Source organism: Neofelis nebulosa, chromosome 13, assembly GCF_028018385.1.
Source record: "Neofelis nebulosa isolate mNeoNeb1 chromosome 13, mNeoNeb1.pri, whole genome shotgun sequence".
Classification (NCBI taxonomy): domain Eukaryota; kingdom Metazoa; phylum Chordata; class Mammalia; order Carnivora; family Felidae; genus Neofelis; species Neofelis nebulosa.
The window spans coordinates 7,484,485-7,505,977 of record NC_080794.1 but is presented as its reverse complement, the minus strand read 5'-3'; the positions used below and the strand labels follow the sequence as shown (position 1 = coordinate 7,505,977).

General features: G+C 42.2%; 1 protein-coding gene across 2 annotated transcripts in view; it reads right to left on the bottom strand.

Annotated features, from left to right (window-relative positions):
- The window catches only part of ACTN2 (actinin alpha 2), a 72,550-nt gene extending 62,595 nt beyond the window's left edge, over positions 1-9,955 (bottom strand). The window contains exon 1 of one of the 2 annotated variants that reach the window (XM_058696260.1): positions 9,619-9,955. In XM_058696260.1, the coding sequence (XP_058552243.1) occupies positions 9,619-9,744 (126 nt within the window). In that variant the 5' untranslated portion in view covers positions 9,745-9,955. The remainder of the gene's footprint in view (positions 1-9,618) is intronic. The other variant, XM_058696261.1, reaches the window with a different exon arrangement.
- Between the last annotated feature and the right edge of the window lie 11,538 nt (positions 9,956-21,493).

The window sequence follows — 21,493 nt, the reverse complement described above, 5'->3', positions numbered from 1 at the left end:
TCAAAAGCAGGCTCCAGGCTCTGAGCTATCAGCACAGAGCCCAACGCGGGGCTCAAACCCACAAACCATGAGATCGTGACCTGAGCTAAAGTCGGATACTTAACCGATTGAGCCACCCAGGTACCCCCCATCTAGAGTCCTCTTGTCTTCTCTGGATTTCTCCCATGTTCCCCTCCCCATAGTTTCAACCATTGCCTATGAGCAGATAACTGCTACACCTAAACCTCCAGGCTTGACTTTTCTCCTTTATATTTCCATTGAATATCAAGCTCTTGATCCAAAGCTCCCATTTTTACCTTCTATGAAACCCAACGATCCCTTTACTTCCCTAAATGAACACCAAAGGCATTAGAGATAAGGCTAGAAATGATTAGAATTCAGTTTTATGGTTTGGCTATTGCATGGTATTGGTCAAGGATCTCAAATACAACGGGACATAGTGGTAACATAGTTTTACTGGGTTGAACAGAAGAAATTGCAATTTTTGGAAGTCGAAGTGGTCAATAGTGAGAATTTCATACGTTCATCCTAATACGTGTAAAATACCTCAAAATTCTAATAAAGAGCAATGACATTACATAACTTCTAAATAATTATTTTCATGGAGCAGTGGCTCAGTAGGTTAAACGTCCAACTCTTGGCTCAGGTCATGATCTCATGGTTCATGAGATCGAGCCCCGTGTCAAGCTCTGTGCTGACAGACTGGAGTCTGCTTGGGATTCTCTCTCTCCCTCTCTCATGCTCTCTCTCACTGTCTCAAAATAAATAAATAAACTTTAATAAATAAATATTACTTTCACATCTTATTTGACTATCATGAAATAACTTAAAGATTCCTTATGACTGTAAAAGGTAGGATTTCTTGGTTGGCCAGTCTCAATTATAATTGTCTGTGTAAGACTCAATCACAGGTTCATATTCAGTATAGGTCTCACTTGCCCCAAATAAGTGTATATTCACCTCTTTGTCCATTTGGTCCTCACGATCACTAAAAAAGGAGATTTTTCCAAGACAGCATGCCTTTTAATGAAAAGGTTGTCACAGATACTATTAAGAATCTATTTATAGGGGCGCCTGGGTGGCGCCGTCGGTTAAGCGTCCGACTTCAGCCAGGTCACGATCTCGCGGTCTGTGAGTTCGAGCCCCGCGTCAGGCTCTGGGCTGATGGCTCGGAGCCTGGAGCCTGTTTCCGATTCTGTGTCTCCCTCTCTCTCTGCCCCTCCCCCGTTCATGCTCTGTCTCTCTCTGTCCCAAAAATAAATTAAAAACATTGAAAAAAAATTAAAAAAAAAAAAAAAAGAATCTATTTATAATGTATAACGATTCCTGGGGGTCATAACTAACAAATTTACCTGCTGGCAAAAAGAAACAAACAAAGCAAGACAACCCAAAGTCATGCTAACGTCTCAGTCTTGAACTTGGCCTGTCCTTTCCAGGACACATATATTCTTCAGAATCACCCACGTCTATTCTCTCTTATCCAGTTCTACTGGGAAGTACAGCACATTTTCCAAAAAAATTGGTTTTACCACAAAAACACACACTTAAATTATACTTATCTGAATCATAAGTGAATTTGTAATTTTCTTTATTAAGTGGGTAAAGATTTTCAATCTGGAAAATAAAACTGGTCATTTCAAATCAAATTTAGGTTACCAGAAACTTTGTTCATTAAGATGGTGACACATTATAATTTAAATAAATCTGCATGTATGAAAGTTTAATTCCAAAAATCTCTAAATTCCAATTATTTTTAAATTAAGCAGCTTGTCTTTGAAGGCTCAATCTTAGACTAAGGATTAAGTCAGACAACTCCATCATGTTGAGGACTTGAGAAAAACACTTTAAGAAAATATTTTTTTTAACATTTATTTTTGAGAGACAGAGCACAAACGGGGGAGGGGCAGAAGGAGAGAGGGAGACACAGATCTGAAGCAGGCTCCAGGCTCTGAGCCGTCAGCACAGAGCCCCATACAGGGCTTGAACTCATGAACTGTGAGATCATGACCTGAGCCGAAGTCGGATGCTTAACTGAGTAAGTCACCCAGGTGCTCCAAGAAAATATTTTTTAAAAGCACTAGACAGTAAGCATGATTTGGAGTTAATACATATATAGCTCAAGGAGTTATAAAGACTGCAAAACTAGGTTGTTAATTATTACACTTAAAAATTTTAATTGTACTAAATGCCTTTTGGAAATAGAACTCATAACTTTTTTCATTCCACAAATGAGTTCAGAGTCTGAGCAGGCTCAGTGCAGGGCTCCGGGAACCAGAGAGTGTCTGCCCACAGCCCTCAGAGGGAGACCAAAACACTACCAGGTGACCCATGTTCTAGAAGGCTAGCCTCCTGGAGGAGGGGCCTGATGGAGGAGGAACTCCAGAATGAGCAGAGGATGTAGGGGCTGGGCATAAGGCAAAGGGGTGAATACCACTCTGTGGGGTTGGACCTTGAACCTGTGGGGGAGAAATGGAATAGTAGACAGAGGCTAGGTGAGACCTGGCCTCACAAACCACTGCATGGGGTCCAAATTCTCTCCTGATGGCAATTAAAAAAAAAACACAGAGGAACTTTAAGCAGGAAATACCATGACCAGGCTTGTGTTCTATAAAGATCATTCCTGCCAGGATCATGGAGAAAAGCCTGCAGAGAAGCATGAGCTATGGGAGGGTGACAGCACAGGAGGCCACCACCCTAATTCAGGCAGGAAACACAGAAGCTCTGAAGACCTTAACGTATATAACAGGAGGAAGGGGCAGGGTCCAGAGGACTTCAGCAGATGGGCTCCACCAAAGTTGACAGGGAGGGAGGCACCAAGGATAACTCCCAGGATCCCGCTTGGGTGACACGGAGGAAGATGTTTCCATTCACCGTGACAGGAAACCACCCAGGTGGGACATTCGGGAAATATTCTCTCCTTTCTTTCACCAGCCTAGTGGAATGGGGTGTCCTTCCTGTGCGCTTCGCACTGACCTTTCTGTCTCTTGAACTGGGCTGTTAAGTTCCTTAAGGCCTAAGGTGGTGTCAACTCAATTCTCTATCCCTGGACACGAAAAATGTCCAACGAATGAAAGAAAGAAAGACCGTGCCTGTGGTCCGTTTAGATTTTGCTCTTCAGTAGGGCTGCAGGTAAAAAAAAAAACCAAAAAAGCAAAGAACGTTTCCGATCTGGAAAATTGCAGGGAGGGGAACAGGTGCGTGCCCCCAGATGTGCGTTTGTGTAGAAAATGTTCCCCCCAGACTTCTTTGGAAGGACCAATCCCTTGCGCTCAAGATTTTCCTTCCTTTGGAATTTGTCTAGCACAGCAGTTAGCAAACGTTCCCCCTAATCTTTGCTCTCTGTTCTTTCTGGAAGAATTAGTACCGTTCCCAGGGAAACAGCGGTACAATTCTGACTGTCCTCCAACGTATTCCGTACCGACTCCTCTGCTCATCATGGTGGCTCCCCCGCCCACTCGGGGACTGTGCCTTTTCTGTAGGTGTCTCCCAGCTGCAGCCACTGACTGCAGCTTTCTGACAGCTTTCTGAAGCCACGTTCATTAAGTTTCCCAGCTAAGAATTATATCCGTCCTCCCACACCCTTGTAGAATCTTCTTTTGAGTTCAAGTTTCTTCCCTGGTGAACTTGGCTGAAGGCGTGGGGCCCCAGCGTCTCAGGGAGGGTCTGAAGACAAAAAGTGACTTTTCTGCCTTACCACTCGAACCAAGTGTGTATTTAGAACAACCGTCCCTCCGGGGTCAGAGGTGTGTTGGTGCTCATATTAGATTCTGCCTTTCCACACCTACCCATCGGCATCCTCCTCTGGACATCAGAGGCCCCTCAGAACTCCAGCCCTCCCTTCAAGTGATAGATAGCCTCGGGAACACATGACTTGTCCCACAGCCCCGGAGCTCACCCCCCTGCCCTGGATGACATGTCCTGTAAATATGCCACTTTCTATCTCCTGGCAGGTAAACCGATTCTCCTCATCAGTTTGCTTGTTCCTTGTCAATACCATGGTCTTGACTTTCCAGTCCAGGAGCTCTGATGGCGGGATCATGTCTGCTTAACTGGATTTATACAGCAGCCTCCCGTGGAACAGCACAGGGCCATTTAATACTTTTATAATCCCTCCTGACCACTCTCAAATTGATGACTTCCTCACCATTTCTCCTACCAGCCCCTAGATCTAAACCTGGCCACTCTACCCTGCGGGTCCCATCTCAGGATTCTGCCTGGGTCTCCTGGCCTCAGGTCCGCCTGCATCCGATTCATTCCCCAAACAGTCGGCTTCTTCAAGCACGGCCCCTTGGACTCCATCACCTGCAGCCTGGGTCCCCTATAAGCTGGCCTTCTCTCTCTTCGCTCTGAAGTTCAACCTGCATCCTGAGCTTTAGCTAAGCCTGTCTCTCCCTGCTCCCTCAAGCACATCAGAAGCAGCAGACGCATCCAAGAATATGGAGCTGGGTGTCCTAGGCTGGCCACATTGGCCACTTTCTCCTTTCAGGCTCTCACTCTCTAAGCTTGTTCCCTTAGCCCTTTGTCAGAGGGTGGTGACAGGGGTCCAGGAAATAAAAGGGTGAGGGTGCTTTCATAGCACGAAAGGGTGACTGGCCACTCAGCTGATATTTAGTTACTACTTAAATTACGGCCTGGCCCAAGTCCTACTCCTTTACAAAGCTACTTCCTCATTATTCTCACCCACGATGACTTTCCTGATTTGACCTCCCATAATTTTTGTTCTTTACACAACGAGCGCTGGCACTTAATGTTAAACGACGTCTTATTTTCTAAGTTCAAGTGTGTAAATCCACTCTTTTTAAAAGTACACCAAGGGGCGCCTGCGTGGCTCAGTTGGTTAAGTGTCCGACTTTGGCTCAGGTCATGATCTCATGGTCTGTGAGTTCGAGCCCCGAGTCAGGCTCTGTGCTGACAGCTCAGAGCCTGGAGCCTGCTTCGGATTCTTTGTCTCCCTCTCTCTTTGCCCCTCCCTTACACCCTCATTCTCTCTCAAAATAAACGAATACACTTTAAAAAAATGTATATCAGGGGAGGGGGATGATGGGAAGTTAGTGTTTAGTGGGCACAGAGTTTCAGTTTGGGATGATGGAAAAGTTCAGATGGATGGGGATGATGGCTGCATGGCCATGTGAATGTATTAATGTCACTGAATCGTACCCCTAAAAATGGTTAAGGGGCGCCTGAGTCGCTTAGTCAGTTAAGTGACCAACTTTAGTTCAGGTCGTGACCTCATGGTTCGTGAGTTCGAGCCCCATGTCAGGCTCTGTGCTGACAGCTCAGAGCCTGGAGCCTGCTTTGGACTCTGTCTTTCTCTCTCTCTCTATCTCTCTCTCTCTCCTCCTCCCCCGTGTGTGCTCTGTCTCTTTCTGTCTCCCTCTCTCAAAAATAAACACTAAAAAAAATTTTAATGGTTAAAATGGTAAATTTTATATATATTTCTCCGCAATAAAAAAACAAAACTACAGCAAAGTCACTAAGGAACAAATCTGTGCTCTGTTGTCCCCCAGCAGTCCAAGTGCAGACCTACTGCACAGCTAACCACCATTACACCAGTTGCTAAAACAAATATTTGCCACATGAAGGTAATAACATTTGAACATGTATAGTGTCTAAAGCCCCTTCAACGTAAACTGATTTAACCACTGGATCTTGAAAAGCATGACGAGGTGAGAAAGGTCCCACGTATCTTTATTTTCTAGATAAAGAAACAGAAACTTGAAGGTTTAGGGACTTGATCGCGGTCAGAGAGTACCAGGGAGCGCTGGGATTCCTCTAGGTCTCATCAATCTGAGAAAGTTCACAAGCATTTCATCAACCGTTCACCTTGTTGGAACACACAGTGCCTTTTCTCCAGGGAAATATTCAGGCAGAGGCAGACTGCAACATGCAGCAGGGAACAGTTTCACCTTGTGCCCTTAACCAGCAGCTGCTCTCCTCAGAACACAGAACTCTCAGGTCCCTGGGCTCTCTGTTTAACCTGGACCCTGTGGGCAGCTGCTCCTACACGTGTCCGTCCATGCTGCCTGAGCTGACATGGTGACACTTTGGCCTGGATGGCAGACTTGCTCCAGGGTGAACGGTGAATCGGACCCTCTAAATGACAGACATGCGAAACAACTTGACTTTCTCTCCAGAATGATTAAAACCAGTGAGAGTTCCGAATACAGAATAAATGAACCACTCTCTTATTCTCCCAACGACTGGTACAAAAGTTTATCCGTCCTCTAGCCATAAACAAATTAAGGATGTAGGGACCCTTTATACTTCAAAACACATAGTCATTTCCTTAAAAGGCCTGTGCGAGACTCCCAGAGTGAAGGACAGCGCCCCAAGCTCACAGAGATAGCACACATATTCAGCATTGCTGTTCTCACAAGTCACCTCCTGATTAGGCTTCCGTTGAACTGAAGGTTGAATGTGTTCCTTGGTTCCAAGAGAAGCTTGCTTCTAAATACCAAAGCTCTAGGAGTTTCAAAAGTCCACTGAAGACAGCCTAACTTACATGAATATGCATATCCCTACCCCTGTTACTAAACACCCCTGAAAGATAAAGGGAGCCCTTCGAAATGCCTGCACATACTTATGCTAAATTCAGTGTCTTCTGAATTGCCTCTTTTTGGAAAAAACACTACACTTCCTCAAAAAAATTGAAAATGGAACTACCACATGGTCCAGAAATTTCATTTCTGGGTATAAAACCAGCAAAATTGAAAGCAGGGTCATGAAAAGGTATTTGTACACCCATGTTTATACCAGCATTATTCACAATAGACAAAAGCAGTCCAAGTGTCCACCTGCGGATAAATAAACAAAACGTGGAAGATACATACAGCGGAATATCAGTCAGCCTTAAAAAGGAAGGAAATTCTGACACAGCCCGTAACACGGGTGAACCTTGTGAACATTATGCTAAGTGAAATGAGCCAGACTCAAAAGGACAAATACTGTTATGATTCTACCTATATGAGGTCCCTAGTGGAGTTAAATTCTTAGAGACAGAAAGTAGACCAGTGGTTGCCAGTGACTGGGGAGAGGGGAGAATGCAAACTTATTCTTTAATGGGTATCCAGAGTTTAGTCTTGGAAGATGAAAAGAGTTCAGAAGATTGGTTGCATAACACAACAATGTGGATATTCTTAACTCCGATGAACTGCACACTGAAACATGCTTAAGATGGTCAATTTTATATGTTTCTTACCAAAATTTGTAAAAATCATAAAAAAAAAAAGAAAGAAAGAAAGAAACAAACAAACAAACAAACAAGCACTCTACTTTTGTTAAGTCCTTCTGTACCAAAGAATTCCACACCAGGGAGCAAGGATTACCACAGCCCATGAGACTCTCTGAACCGTGGATATAATTAGGCACCGCATCCATTATAACGCCACAGACGTCATCGTGTGTTACCAGCATCTGTTGACAGATCTCATACCCAGCATATCACTGAAATGGCAAGTGTGGAGAAGGTAGCCCACAATAGAAACAATGGCATTTTACCCTTGTCCTGTTCCAACAGTTTGTCTCATACTACATAAATAGAGGCCACTGCTCTGGCTACACTGAGCTCACAGCTCGATATTATTTTATTGACCTGAGTAGGTTCTATACCAAAAGTAGAAACAGAGTTCTCTTCTGGATCTGTTCAGACCTGTGTCCTAATGCAGTGGATTCCCCACTCACACCCGCAAGATCTGTGTGTGAGCTCAGATTTAGCTTAAAAATAAAAATAAAAATAAATTCTCACTTTAAACTTAGCATTCTTTTGAATTGGGATCAGGAAGTATAATAATGTATGTCAAGGGCTATCCAATTATCATATTATATTCATGCAGGTATCCCAAACTTAAAACAAAAATTACAACAATGCCATTATATCAAAAAATATTGTGAATGCATTAAAAAAAATATGACAAGAGATATATGTCAATGCGGCTTTTGGAAACTGACATCAGCTCTATCCAAAACTAAAAAACAAAAGCAGAAACCACTGTGATCAGACTATTATTCCTAAAAATGACGGGCAGACTATCTGCCCAATTCCTTAGCTATTTACTGTTTCCCATACAAAAAAAAAAAAAAACAAAAAACCCATGACCATGAAAATGTACCAATCAAAACTTTGGGGAAATTTTTTAAAGAGAAACACTCATGCTAAAAATTAAAGTCACTTTTGAACTTCTGTTTGACCATGCATCACCTAGTCCAGATGACACGTTCCTAATCCATGTGTTTTCCCTCACAGTGTCATTTAAAAATTGTAGAAGATTTGAAATTTTATTTTCCTTTATATTTATCACTTCCAATTCTCTGGTTTCCAAGAAAGTGGGGATAGTGGAAGTCTTAGGAAACTAACGTGGAGGGTGAAATGTAGCCAAATTTGAGGTTTAAAGTAGTAACAGTAAATGTATTTTACCAGAGAGGGTAGACAACCAAAGAGGAATCTTGATATAAAAACAATGCTTGGCTATTTGACAATTATCCAAATAGGGAGAGATCCTTCCAGGAGAGATCCTTCGCTAACACTGCTCACTGGGAGAGAAAGTACAGATGTACGTGTTTCCCACGGTCGTACACTAATTCACCAAGTAATACAGCACACTCACCCACAGTGGCAGCTACATTTCCTATGCACACATATGGTCAACAGAGGTTATTCATGTCAAAGCAGGTCCTTAGAAGGGAAATCCACTTTGCTCCACCCCCAGAAAAATAGGGGAGGTGGGAGTGTAGGGCACTTTGCTTTTGTCATGACACTGTCATCATAAAGTTGGGTTCGCAGGTCTGTGATGGCATGCCTGACCCCACCAGGCTCTGTGCCCAGTCAAACAGGAGGTGGGTTTAGCCTCCTGGTGAACATTCTCTACATGTTCCAGCCAAGGGGATCAAGAAGAAACCCTGAAATAGTGGAATATTCCACTGGGCCCCCACAGCGCCAACCAAGTTGGGCAGGGAGCTTTCAGAGTTGGCTGACTCCCTCGTCCCTGTGTGCTTACCTCAATGAACCACAAATAGAGCGTGAAATAATTATTACTTCATTGGTGAATGTCTAGTGTCCATACAGCATCCCTCTCTTAGGAGCCCCAAACACTTAAGAAATGATTTGCAAATCTACTCTTCGGGCAGCCCTGTGACTATCCCATTGACGCTGATGTTCACTTGACATTTTTATTTGAGGAGAGATGGGCTGGGGGCAAGTGAACACAGTGGTGCAGGTTAGTATAACTCTTGCGGCGAAGGTCACAGACGCCAGGGGTCAGGAGCAGACCGACCTGAGACTTTCAGGTTCTGGTCTGACACTGGTTAAAGCAGAAACACACACACTGTTCCCCCTTTAACGTTTTTCGTTTTGTGACTCTTCAGTTACTTACACACGCGCGCGCACAGACACACACGCACACGCGCGCGCGCGCACACACGCAGGGCGCCCGGGTTCGTGCCCGTCCCTGGACGTGTTCTCCTTCCTCACGGGGCACGCGGGCTACGATGACACGGGACAACACAACACCTCCACCGCGCGCCCACTCGCAGGTGCACGCAGTGGGCGAGCTCGCGGGGGGACCGGGACACACAGACGCGCGGGCCGAGCCCGCAGACGGCGGGCACGAAGCCCTTGCTGACCTTCCTCTGCTGCTTCTCCCAGGCCGGGTCGAGGAGCAGGTCGCGGTCCCACTCCTCCTCCTGGATCATGTACTCGTCATCTTCGTAGACGTAGTTGTACTGCACGCCGGGCTCTATCTGGTTCATGGCGCTCGGGGGGCCGGGGCTGCGGCGGGGCGCGCACGGACTGACGGACGGACTGACGGACGGGCGGGCGGACGGAGACGCGGCGGGGCCGGCGGGCGCGCGGGGCTCGGCAGAGGCGCGGGCGGCGGACTGGCGGGCGCGGGGTGACCTTCGCGCGGCTCCTCTCGGGGCGGCACGCCTAGACGCTGGGTCGCGGGCGAAGCACCAGCTCGAGCCGCGAGCAGCTGCCGCGCCGCTTAATACCCGCGCCGCCCGTCACGTGGCCGCCGGGCCGCGCCCCCGCCCCGCCCTCCGCCCGCCCCCGCCTCTGCCCCCGCCCCCGCTGCGCCGAGCACGTGCTGGCGGGCTGGGACGCGGGGCGGCTGGGGGTCCCCAATGCGCGGCTGCAGCAAACCTCCTTGGCCGCGAGCGGAGCCTGCATGCACCAGCCCACGCCTCCCACTTACCCTTCTGCCTCGCGGCGGGCTCGGTTGCGGGCGCCTGAGCCGGTTACGGAGCGGAGGGGAGGAGAGGTGGGTGTACGCGGGCCCGGGCAGGGGGCACCCATGGTCGGGATCCCTGACCACCTCCAACGCCTCCAAGTTTTCCAGATATCATTTGCATATTCACGTTTTCCACCTATTTCCATAGATAACACGCACATACACGCCTGAAAAGTAAAGTTTAAAAGCTACAGAATCCCCTCGTTTTCTTCTACCCGCCCTCACCTGGGGGAAATCAAGGCAGGGGACTTGGATCAACCGTGTTAAAATGTCAGGAACCGAACCAAAGGCGGGAAGGATCAGCTCTCACCTGCCAGTCATAAATTTAAAAGAACTGACAATGGAGGACAAGCAGCCAGCTTCATGTTACACTTAAAACTCGACTTGATATGTTGCACATAAGCCTTTTCATTCCTGTGGTTCTGGTTAGCTGTTCCCTATCGGTTATGCCCCGGAGGAACCGAGGTGAGGTCCTTTGGGACAAGCAGGTTGAAATTTTTTTCATCGAATATTTATTAAGCGCTTCCTGTAATCCAGACACTGGGATACTAGATGTGAGCTGATAGGCAGGAAACGTGCCTTCTGAAGTTCATGTCCAAATTGAATAAAAGTTGCCCACAGATGCTCCATAGCTGTTCGTGATTCAAAAGCTTTTAATTTCTTCACATATTTCAAGCTGAAACTATGCTCAGATTTATCATTGTTCCTCAGAATTTTTACATCACTTACTTTTATTATTTTGAGCTTTTTGCAAAACGACTTTGACAAATTAGCATATATGCTGCATTAACATTTTGTGAAACATACTCACTAGAAAGAACATGAACTCCATGAGAGCAGAAATTTTGCCTTGTTCACAGCCGGAATTACCAGCAACTAGAAGGATGTCTACTACTTAGTAGGTGCTCAAATATTTGTTGAAGGAATAAGCACTCTTGGAAAAAGTGAACTAATTTGCCTGGATTTAAACTTAAGATTTTAAGCTTATATTTTGCATTAAAGTCATACTCTCTGAACAAGTTTGTCACTAAACTTTAACAATTAGAAACTGTATCGACAATGATAAAAACTGTCATCTTAGTCTTAAAAAAATTAACTGGGGGACCTCAGATTCCAGATGAGATGGAATAAAAGCCAGATTTACCATCCGTCCTGAAACAACCAAAATCAAGGGAAAAAATATCTATGAAACAAAGATTTTTCAAGACGTTGGTCATCAGGCAAAGAAGGAGGATGATGGAAGGAAATAAAAAAAAAAAACATGAAAACTATGATTTCCCCAGTTTATTGCCTAGAGGTAGATTCTAAGGTGCAATACAATAAAAGGGGACCCACGCGGAGTTCAATGGTCTCCCTAGGCTGGGAGTTCAGAGAGACCAAGGTGGCTAGATTTTGCAAGACCCAATTACAGAAGAGGAGAGAGCTGCAAAGAGAGAGAACCCTGGAGATTTCCAGAGACTGTCCCTCTAGTCTGATCAGTGAATGCATGGGAGAAAAATACCTGAGGCCAAGGAAAGAAGCAGCCAAAAGACCCGGAAGCAATGGTCCTTGGAATTCATAAAGGGCCTGAGTGGTTCCTGTTTTCCTTAGCCAGAGTGGAAAACCTCACAATTCACGGGGCATCAGATGGAGTATTCAGAAGTGGGGGGAAATTACCCCTACACTAAATGATATACTGAGACAGCCATCTCAGAGGAGTAAGGGGAAGACTGCGCAGCATTCACACAGGGCCAGGCGGGTGTCTGCTCCAACCACCGGACGGCAGAGACTCATAATTCACAGAGCAGTGGAGCAGAGTAGAGTACTTGGGAATGACTTGTCTCAGTACTGTGGAACTAATTATTCCTTGGCTACTCCTAGAATGAGCATGACTCTAACCCAGACTAGCAAATCATCAAACAGTCATAAAAGTCACAAAAGCAAGACCCAAAAGGATAAACTGTTACCAAGTGACTGAACTGTTTCCAAGTAACTGAACTACATCGCAGAACAAAAGCTCAGGAAGATTTATAGGAATACAAAAATATCCAGCACCCAACAATGTAAAAACCACAATCTGGCAAGCAATCAAAGATTCCCTCAGGTGAAAGAGAGAGAAAAACATCATCCATGATAATGAGAATAACAATCAATCAAAACTGACTCAGGGCTGACACACAAATTAGGTACCAGACAAGGACATTAAAACAGTTATTACTACTATGTTCTGTATATTCAAGAAGTTAAATAGGGGCACCTGGGTGGCTTGTGAGTTCGAGCCCCATGTTGGGCTCTGTGCTGACAGCTCAGAGCCTGGAGCCTGCTTGGGATTCCGTGTCTTCCTCTCTCTCTCTGCCCCTCCCCTGCTCATGCTCTGTCTCTCTCTTTCCTTCAAAAAGAAACAAACATTTTTAAAAAATTTAAAGTTAAATAGAAACATGGAAGATATTTTTAAAAGACCTAAGTGAAACTTTTAGACATGAAGACTACAATATCTGAGATGAAGAATACACTGCGGGATTAAGTGCAGATTAGACACTGCAAAAGAAAAGATTAGTGAATTTGAAAGCATGGAAATAGAAACTATCCAAAATACAGAGAGAAAAAAAATAATCCAAAAGAATGAAAAGAGCTTCAGTGACATCGTTGGAGGGGTGATCCACCGTGGTCCTGAGGATGCCTACATATTCTTGCAGGTATGCCAAAATTGCAGGACCCTGGCAGCAGTTTATCGAGGCCATTTCTCGAGGTTGTATTTGCAATGGGCAACCTTGACAGATGAGGTAATGTCTACCCATAAACAAAGAGCAGTCTTGCTGCTTCTTGCCATAAAAGTCATGAATCCCCAAGTTCAGTGTTCCTCTCTTCTAATGAAACCCACTGTGTGAACCGGCTACACCTGTGAAACTTGGGGATTATGGAAAACCAGCATGAGCAGTGAGATTGATCATATTCATGGCCATAAAACAACTCTCAATGAATTTAAAAGGATACAAGTCTTACAAAGTATGCTTTCAGACCACAATAGAATTAAATTAGACATGGGTAACCAAAAGATCTCTAAAAAATCCCCAGATATTTGGAAATTAAGTAACATCTAGGTAACCCAAAAAATCAAAAGAGAAATGAAAAGAGATATTAGACAGTATTTTTTTAACTAAATGAAAATGAAAACACAATAGATCAGAAGTTTGGGGGTGCCACTGAAACAGTCCTTAAGGGAAAATTAGTAGTCCTAAGTGCTTATATTAGAAAAGAATTATCTGGGGTGCCTGGGTGGCTCAGTTGGTTAACCGTCCAACTTTGGCTCAGGTCATGATCTCACGGTCCGTGAGTTTGAGCCCTGCATCAGGCTCTGTGCTGACAGCTCAGAGCCTGGAGCCTGCTTCAGATTCTGTGTCTCCCTCTCTCTCTGCCCCTCTCCTGCTCATGCTCTGTCTCTCTCTGTCTCAAAAATAAATAAAACATTTTAAAAATTTAAAAGAAAGAAAAGAACTGTCTTACATTAATGACCTCAAGCTTCCATCTTAAAAAACTAGAAAAAAAAAAAAAAGCAGAGTAAACCCAAAGTAAACAAAAGAAGGAAATAATAAAGATCAAAGCAGAAATTGAGAAAACATGTAAAACAGAAACCCAGTAGAGGAAAATTAATAAAATCAGTAAGCCTACACCGAAACCAAAAGACATCAATAAAATTGATACACTTAAAGCCACACTGATTGTAAAAGAAAAAAAAAGAATGCAAATTATCTATATCAGGAATGAAAGAGGTGACATCATTACAGATTCTATAGATATTAAAAGAATAATATGTGAATATTACTAACAACTATATGCCAATAAATTCAATAGCTTAGATGAAATCAAAAAATTCCTTTAATGACACAAACTATCAAAGCTCATTCAAGAAGAAATAAAAATTCTGAATAGCCGTGCATCTATTAAAGAAACTCAATTGGTAGTTTAAAACTTCTCCCACCCACTCCACCCCAAACACACATAAAATCTCTTAAGGGCAACATGCCTTCTGTGGTAAATTTTATCAAACATTTAAGAAAGAATTCCAGTTATATACAACCAGGAAACTAAAGAGAAAGGACTGCTTTCTGACTCATGCTATGAGACCAGTATTAGTCTGATACCAAAGGTAGATAAAAATAGTATAAGGAAGCAATGGATCAGTATCTCTCATGAAAATAAATGCAAAAACTCTCAACAAAATTTTAGCAAATTGGATCCATCATGATCAAGTGGGATTTATTCCAGGAATTCAGGAGTGGTTTGAATATTCAAAAATCAATCAATTTTTATAGTTTTCATTGAAGTGTAGTTGACAGACTATATTATATTAGTTTCAGGGGTACCACATTGTGATTCAACATTTATATACATTGTGAAATGATCATCATGCTAAGTCTAGTTGATCATCTGTCAACATACCAAATTATTACAGTATTATTGACTATATACTTTATATCCTATGACTTGTTTATTTGAAAACTGAAGTTTATACCTCTTAATCCTCTACACCTATTTTACGTATATGCTACCCCCTTCCATTCTGGCAACCACCCATTTGTTCTCTATATTTATGACTCTGTTTCTGTTTTGTTTGTTCATTTGCTTGGATTTTAGATTCCACATGTAAGTGAAATCATATGGTATGTATCTTTCTCTGTCTGATTTATTTCACTTAGCATAATACCACTAGGTCCATCCATGTTCTCATAAATGGAAAGATTCCATTCTTTCTCATGGCTGAATAATATTCCATTGTTAAAAATATATGTATCACATCTTCTTTGTCCATTTATCTATAGTAAACACTTAGGTGGCTTTTGTATCTTGGCTGTTGGAAATAATGATGCAATGAACGCAAGGGTGCACATATCTTTTCAAGTCGGTGCTTTCATTTTCTTTAGATAAATACCCAGAAGTGGAATTGCTGGATTATAAAAACAGATTTATTGCCATCTTAACAGACTCAAAAAGGGGAACCACATGATTATCTCAATAGATACGAAAAAGCATTTGACAAAATCCAACATCCATTACTGATAAAACTCTAGCAAAATAGATTATAAAGAAACTTCCTGAAGCTAATTAAGGGCATATTAAAAAAAAGAACAGAAAAACTATAGCTAACATCAAATTTACTATTAAAAACTTGAATGCTTTCTCCTTAAAAACAAAAACGAGTCAGGACCGTAACAGGTGTATCTGATATCACAACTTCTATTCAATATTGTACTAGCAGGGCTCCTGGGTGGCTCAGTCAGTTAAGCGTCTGACTTCAGCTCAGGTCACAATCTCACAGTCTGTGGGTTCAAGCCCCACATCAGGCTCTGTGCTGACAGCTCAGAGCCTGGAACTTGCTTCAGATTCTGGGTCTCCCCCTCTCTCTGCCCCTCCCATGCTCATGCTCTGTCTCTCAATAATAAATAAACTTAAAAAAAATTTTTTTTTAATATTGTACTACCAATTCTAGCCAGGGCAATCAGTCAAGAAGAAAAACAGTCATCCAAGTTAGGAAAGAAGAAATAAAACTCTTTATTTTATTTCTATAATAAATCATTATTATTATAGGATTATTATATTAGTGTAGAATAAGTTCTATAATAATAATTATTACAGAATAAATATGTAGAAAATTCAGTGGGTTCTTCAAAAAAGCTACTAGACTAATAAATGAATTTATCAGTACTGCAGGATACAAGATCAATGTGCAAAAAATAAATCATCTTCAGAAATCTCCAGGCCTCGCTGGCTTTATTGGACAATACTAACAAAATTTAAAAATGAAATAACTCCAATCCTACACAATCTCTTCCAGAAAATGGAAGAGAGAGGAACATTTCATTTTATGAATTCATTTATGAAGCCAGAATTATCTTGGTACCAAATCCAGGCAAAACAAACCAATCCAAAACAAACAAACAAAAACAAAACAAGAAAAAAAGAAAGAAAACTATGTCCAATTTCCCTAATTAACACAGATGCAAAAATCCTCAACAAAATATTAGGAAATTGAACTCAGTAGTATGGAAAAATAGTAAAAGCATTTGCAAATCATATATTGAATCAAAACTTATATCCAAAAGTATATTAACAACTCAGTGCAACAGTAAGAAAATGATCAACTCGGTGAAAAGATGGACAAAAGACTTGAACAGATAATTCATCAAATACTAATGGCAACCAAGCACATGAAAGAATGCTCGACATCAGTGGTCACTAGAAAGATGCAAATTAAAACCGTGATGGGGCACCTGGTGGCTCAGTTGGCTAAGCATCCAACTCTTGATCTCAGCTCAGGTCTTCATCTCAGGGTCATGAGTTCAAGCCCCACATTGGGCTCCACACTGTGTGTGAAGCCTACTTAAAACACACACACACACACACACACACACAGCATGATAAGATACCACTTCACCCATAAAAATATCTAAAATTAAGAAGTCTGAACATGTCAAGTGCTGGCAAGAACATGGAGGAATTAGAGTTCTCCTATGTTGTCAGTGGGAATATCAAATGGTACAACCACTTTGGAAAATAGTTTGATAGTTTCTTAAAAAATTAAACATATGCCTACATATAGATCAGCCATTCAATTGATATAAAATTCCAGAAAATGCAAGCTAGGATGAGGAGGGAGGCTTACAAAGGGCATAAGAAAACTTTCTGGGGGCGCCTGGGTGCCTCAGTCAGTTAGGCACCCAACACTTGATTTCGGCTCAGGTCATGATCTCACAGTTCGTGATACTGAGCCCCATATTGGTTCTGAGATGTCAGTGCAGAGCCTGCTTGGGATTCTCTCTCGGTCTCTCTCTGCCCCTCCCTGTTTGCAGTCTCTCACTCTCTCTCAAAATAAATAAACTTTAAAAAATTACAATTAAAATTAACTGTGTATTTCCCTGTTGCCTCAATAATTTGTACTGGTTCAGTATCTATCAATGGTAGTTCTTTCAATATATCTTACAAGTTTCAATTTTAAAATTCTGCCCCTTTTGGGAGACTCATCTAAAATGCCTTCTCCTCTAACACAACGCCTGCTAATTGAAGCCTGAAGTGAGTCACCTCTGCATTCTAAATAACCTTTAGATATGTAACTAACAAATACTGCTTTGAATGGCAAATAATAATATATAATTTTACTCACTGGATTATATACTCCTAGAGGACTTATCTTATACTATTTGGAATACCAATTACACCTGATTAAAAAAAAACAGTATATGGTAGATGTCCATAATTTTTAAAAAATCGATAAATACAGTCAACATATATTAATTGCTTTGTGTCAGGAACTATGGAGAATGTTTCAGATGCTACCTAATTTAAATCTCACAAAAACCTATGTCCAAAGTAAGTATAACTATCCCCTTTCACAGAGGGAAAACCTGTGGCTTAGAGAAATTAAGTGACTTGCCCAAAATGGTATCACTAACAGTTGTCAGAAACAGAAGTTGAACCCAGGACTGCTGTTAAACACTACCAGGCACTCTTGGGATCTGGTTGAGATCAACTAACCAGCGACAGAACCACAGTGAGAAGGCATGTCTCCATTCTCACAGGCTCCTCATCAAGGCTTCTCTGAGGTCAACTGCCTTAACTCTCACCAGCCATTCTCTTGCCTCAAGCTAACGAAAAATCCCATGGCTCAAGAATCACGTTCTCTTTAAGAATCCAAATAGCCTGCCAATGATATTCCAACCTTACTCATTTCCTCCCTTCCTGGTTTCCTCCTTCCATTGTCTCCTCCTGTCATCTTTTCTTGGGCCTGCCCAGTCCCCTTTCCAATCTCCTGTTTCACTGCAATCACACAATCCTTGCTTCCCCAAAAAAACTTAACTCTGATTTCATACTGATTGTATAAGATAATAACTACTTGTTCTTTCTTTTTCTGAATACATATATTTAGGCCATTTTTATATAGGGTAATAACTTCTAGATTCATAGAAACTGAGGAATTTCAGATCTATTCGATGTTAGCTACTCCAGCTCCCACCCACTATAGGAATCAACTGGAGAATACCATAAAGAAAAAAATTTTGACTTGCTTACCTGCCTTATTTCTAGACCTATGGGATGGCTGGTATGACTGGAAAATAATTTTCTAGTCGCAGAAGACTCACCACCTCAAAAGTGACTTATCTAAAAGTGGATTCACTGAATCTTAAATTTCAGAGATCTTTGCTTGTATGGCCTTTCAAAGACTTTGTACCAAATTTTGCGTTCATAATTTTGTGTTCTTTTTTCTTACATAGGCCCACCAAATGGAATAATCTATGGGCCCCTGAACTCATCTTATTTTTGGGAAAAGTGAGGTCACCTCTACCCATTAGTAGCCCTGTCTTCTGGAGCTGTAGAGATGTCTAATCTGATTCCACATGATCACGTTTCAAATATTTTAAGACAATAAGCAATACACAGAAAGTTTGTTTGTATTATCTAGTGACACTTGTTTTCCAGATTTTCCCACATTAATAGTATCTATTAAGGGCTCCTGATGCGATAAACACTGCGGTAATCTTGTTATAGAAAGTGTCCATTAAATCTGCTCATCCACCCAGGAGGAAAGGGGCTATGATTGTAGGTTGTAGAACTCGTTCAAGGTCACACAGCTCAAACATGAAGTGGATTATTACAAAACATTCAACAGCGATGTCATATTACCCTCTTAATTGTTTTTCTGAACACACTCGTGTGTGTGTGTGTGTGTGTGTGTGTGTGTGTACAAGTTTCTAAAATGTGAATTCCATGCAACCTTTTTGGAAAGGATTTATTAGCACTTATCAAAAATTATAAATATACCCTTTGACCCAGAAATTGTATTTTTGTGAATCTACCCTTTAGACATGGACACATGTCCGTGTGTAGGAGGCTGAATCTCTCAATTTTGATGTCTGTGATTTAGAAACGAAAGGCAATTTTCAAAAGTGATGGCTTTTGTGGAAGAAAATTATATATGTCTATAAAATGTTTTGCATTTAGAAGAAAACACTCCAAACTGTTCCTATCAGAGAACCGTGGGGAATAGGTAGGGGGTGGAAAGATGCGGGAACTTCAACTATTTGTTTCATAGAATTTTGAACTATTTGTTTTTTACCATGGGCACATGTTACATTTATAATAAATGATAGCTTGTATTGCTCGAGCTGTGCTCTCACTAGCTCAGAGAACAATACACCATCAAGAACCAAACATCACATCCATTAATCCAGCTTAATTTTGCATTTGATTTTTTTTGTCCGCCTACAGCTGGTTTCTATTGAACTTACCGTCAGTTAAGACACCTAGGTCTTTTTCTCACAGAACCAGAAAGCCGTGTGGGTAAAATTACACAAGATAAAATCCAATACAATTATTGTTACTTATTGTTAAGAACAGACGTAGAACAACAGGAAACCTTGGCATTTTCCACATTTGTTAGTGCATCAGCCCACATCCTCTTTTCTGTTGATGATGATGTTTACAGTTTTCTTGAGTTGCCCAAGGTTCGGAGTCCCCCACGGAAGTGAAAAAGGACAAGGGGGTGGGGTGCAGACACAGCTATTCAACAGTGCTTTGGGGTATTTCAATTTGTTTGTTTTTTATAAATGTACATTTATAAATGGAATGCTTTTCCCTAACCCTACGAACAATTAGCGTTGACAGATTCGTGTGGAACCTTTTCAGTTTTGTATGTGTATTCACACATGAGTATTATTTTTTGAAAACTTAAGATAGGATTAAGCTACATGAACTGTATGCAACTTTTTTTTTAATACTGTAACACTGTATCTCGCATATCAGACAAGATTGGTGCATTGAGGGTGGTACGGCCATAGACTATATCTCGTATACCTCTGTGTATCTTTCAGGCAGATCATTCTTCCTAGAGGCAGCACTGTCTCAATAATGTTTATTTAACCTCTTGACCATCAGTCTTCGTGTGTATGTAGGAAGGGTAGAGAGGGGAAGGATATGTGTCCTCCTGAAATTTCAGAAGGTAAGGAACATCAGAATTCCATCTGCTCAAAAATGTATGTCCCAAATAGTCCACTAACTGGAGGACCATTTAGGATGTAGATGTTGTTTCTGCAGATTACCTTCACATCACAGCTCAGAAAGCACCGGGGCGGCAGCAGCCCTGTCTCATGCATTCCTGGAGGTCACATCCCGTTTGCTCAGTCCACCAGGCACTAGACTCAAGTCCACGGCTCCTTCACACCCTGGATTATTTCTCCAACCCTTGGTATCTGCCTCAGTTCCTTGCCCTTGTTTGGGCAATGCCTTTGGACTCCCTGCCTTCCATCTGACTCCACTTCCCCTACTCTCCATTTTGGCAAATCTGAATCTCTAAGGAAGAGACCCTCTCCTGGTCAGACTTGCCCCTCAGAATCCACTCAATCCAGGTTAGCCCCAGGAGGGCATTCTCCCGTGGGGGCTGGGACGCTGGATGATATACAGGGTTGATGGACTGTTCGCAAAGACCCATTTATTTTATTCAGGCAACGTTCAAGATGGATTTGGTGAATTTGAGATTAAGCTCTAGGTAGTCTGATTTAATTTAAACATCTGGAAAATGAGACTGGTATGGTGGGTGGGAATGTAGGATGTGAGATAAAGGGCAGAGCACTGTGCTAGAAGGGAACAAGGAGGAAGTGAAAGAGGTGAGCCAAGACTTTTGCATGTTTTATAATTTTGATGGAACTTGGGTGACGGAATAATTCCTCAAAAACTGTATGTATTTAGCACCATACTAAATACCACATTTAAATGCCATGTTGTCAAAACTAGTAAAGGAATGTATTGATAATATTGACCACATGTCAAGGGCATGCTAGGCACATGCAAAGTGCGTCACTAATATTAGACTTCATTATTCCCAGGATCTAGGACAGCCTCTGGCATGTAGTAGACCATTAAAAGGAATGATTGTCAAATCAATGAGTAAATCAGTGCACAGGTAGTAAATACTGCAGTTAGGATTCAAATATATATCTGCCCGATTTCAAACTTCTTAGCCCTTTGAGTCTATCCCATTTTAGCTGGTTGATTCTGATCCAGGTTGGTCAAATATCCTCTGATGCAATTCTTGAATTTAGTCTAGTGATTCTCCTCAAGAGAGCATAAGGAAACCCAAGGCAAAAGAATTTGCCAAACATGTGCTCGGGGAAAGGAGGTTCAACTCTTGTTCTTGGATGACCCACCTCCCTGGGCCACTCCAATTTAAGAATACTCCAGTGTAACAAGACAGAAATTGTCTTTGAATCACCTCTGGCTTAGCCAAACAATTTGGACAA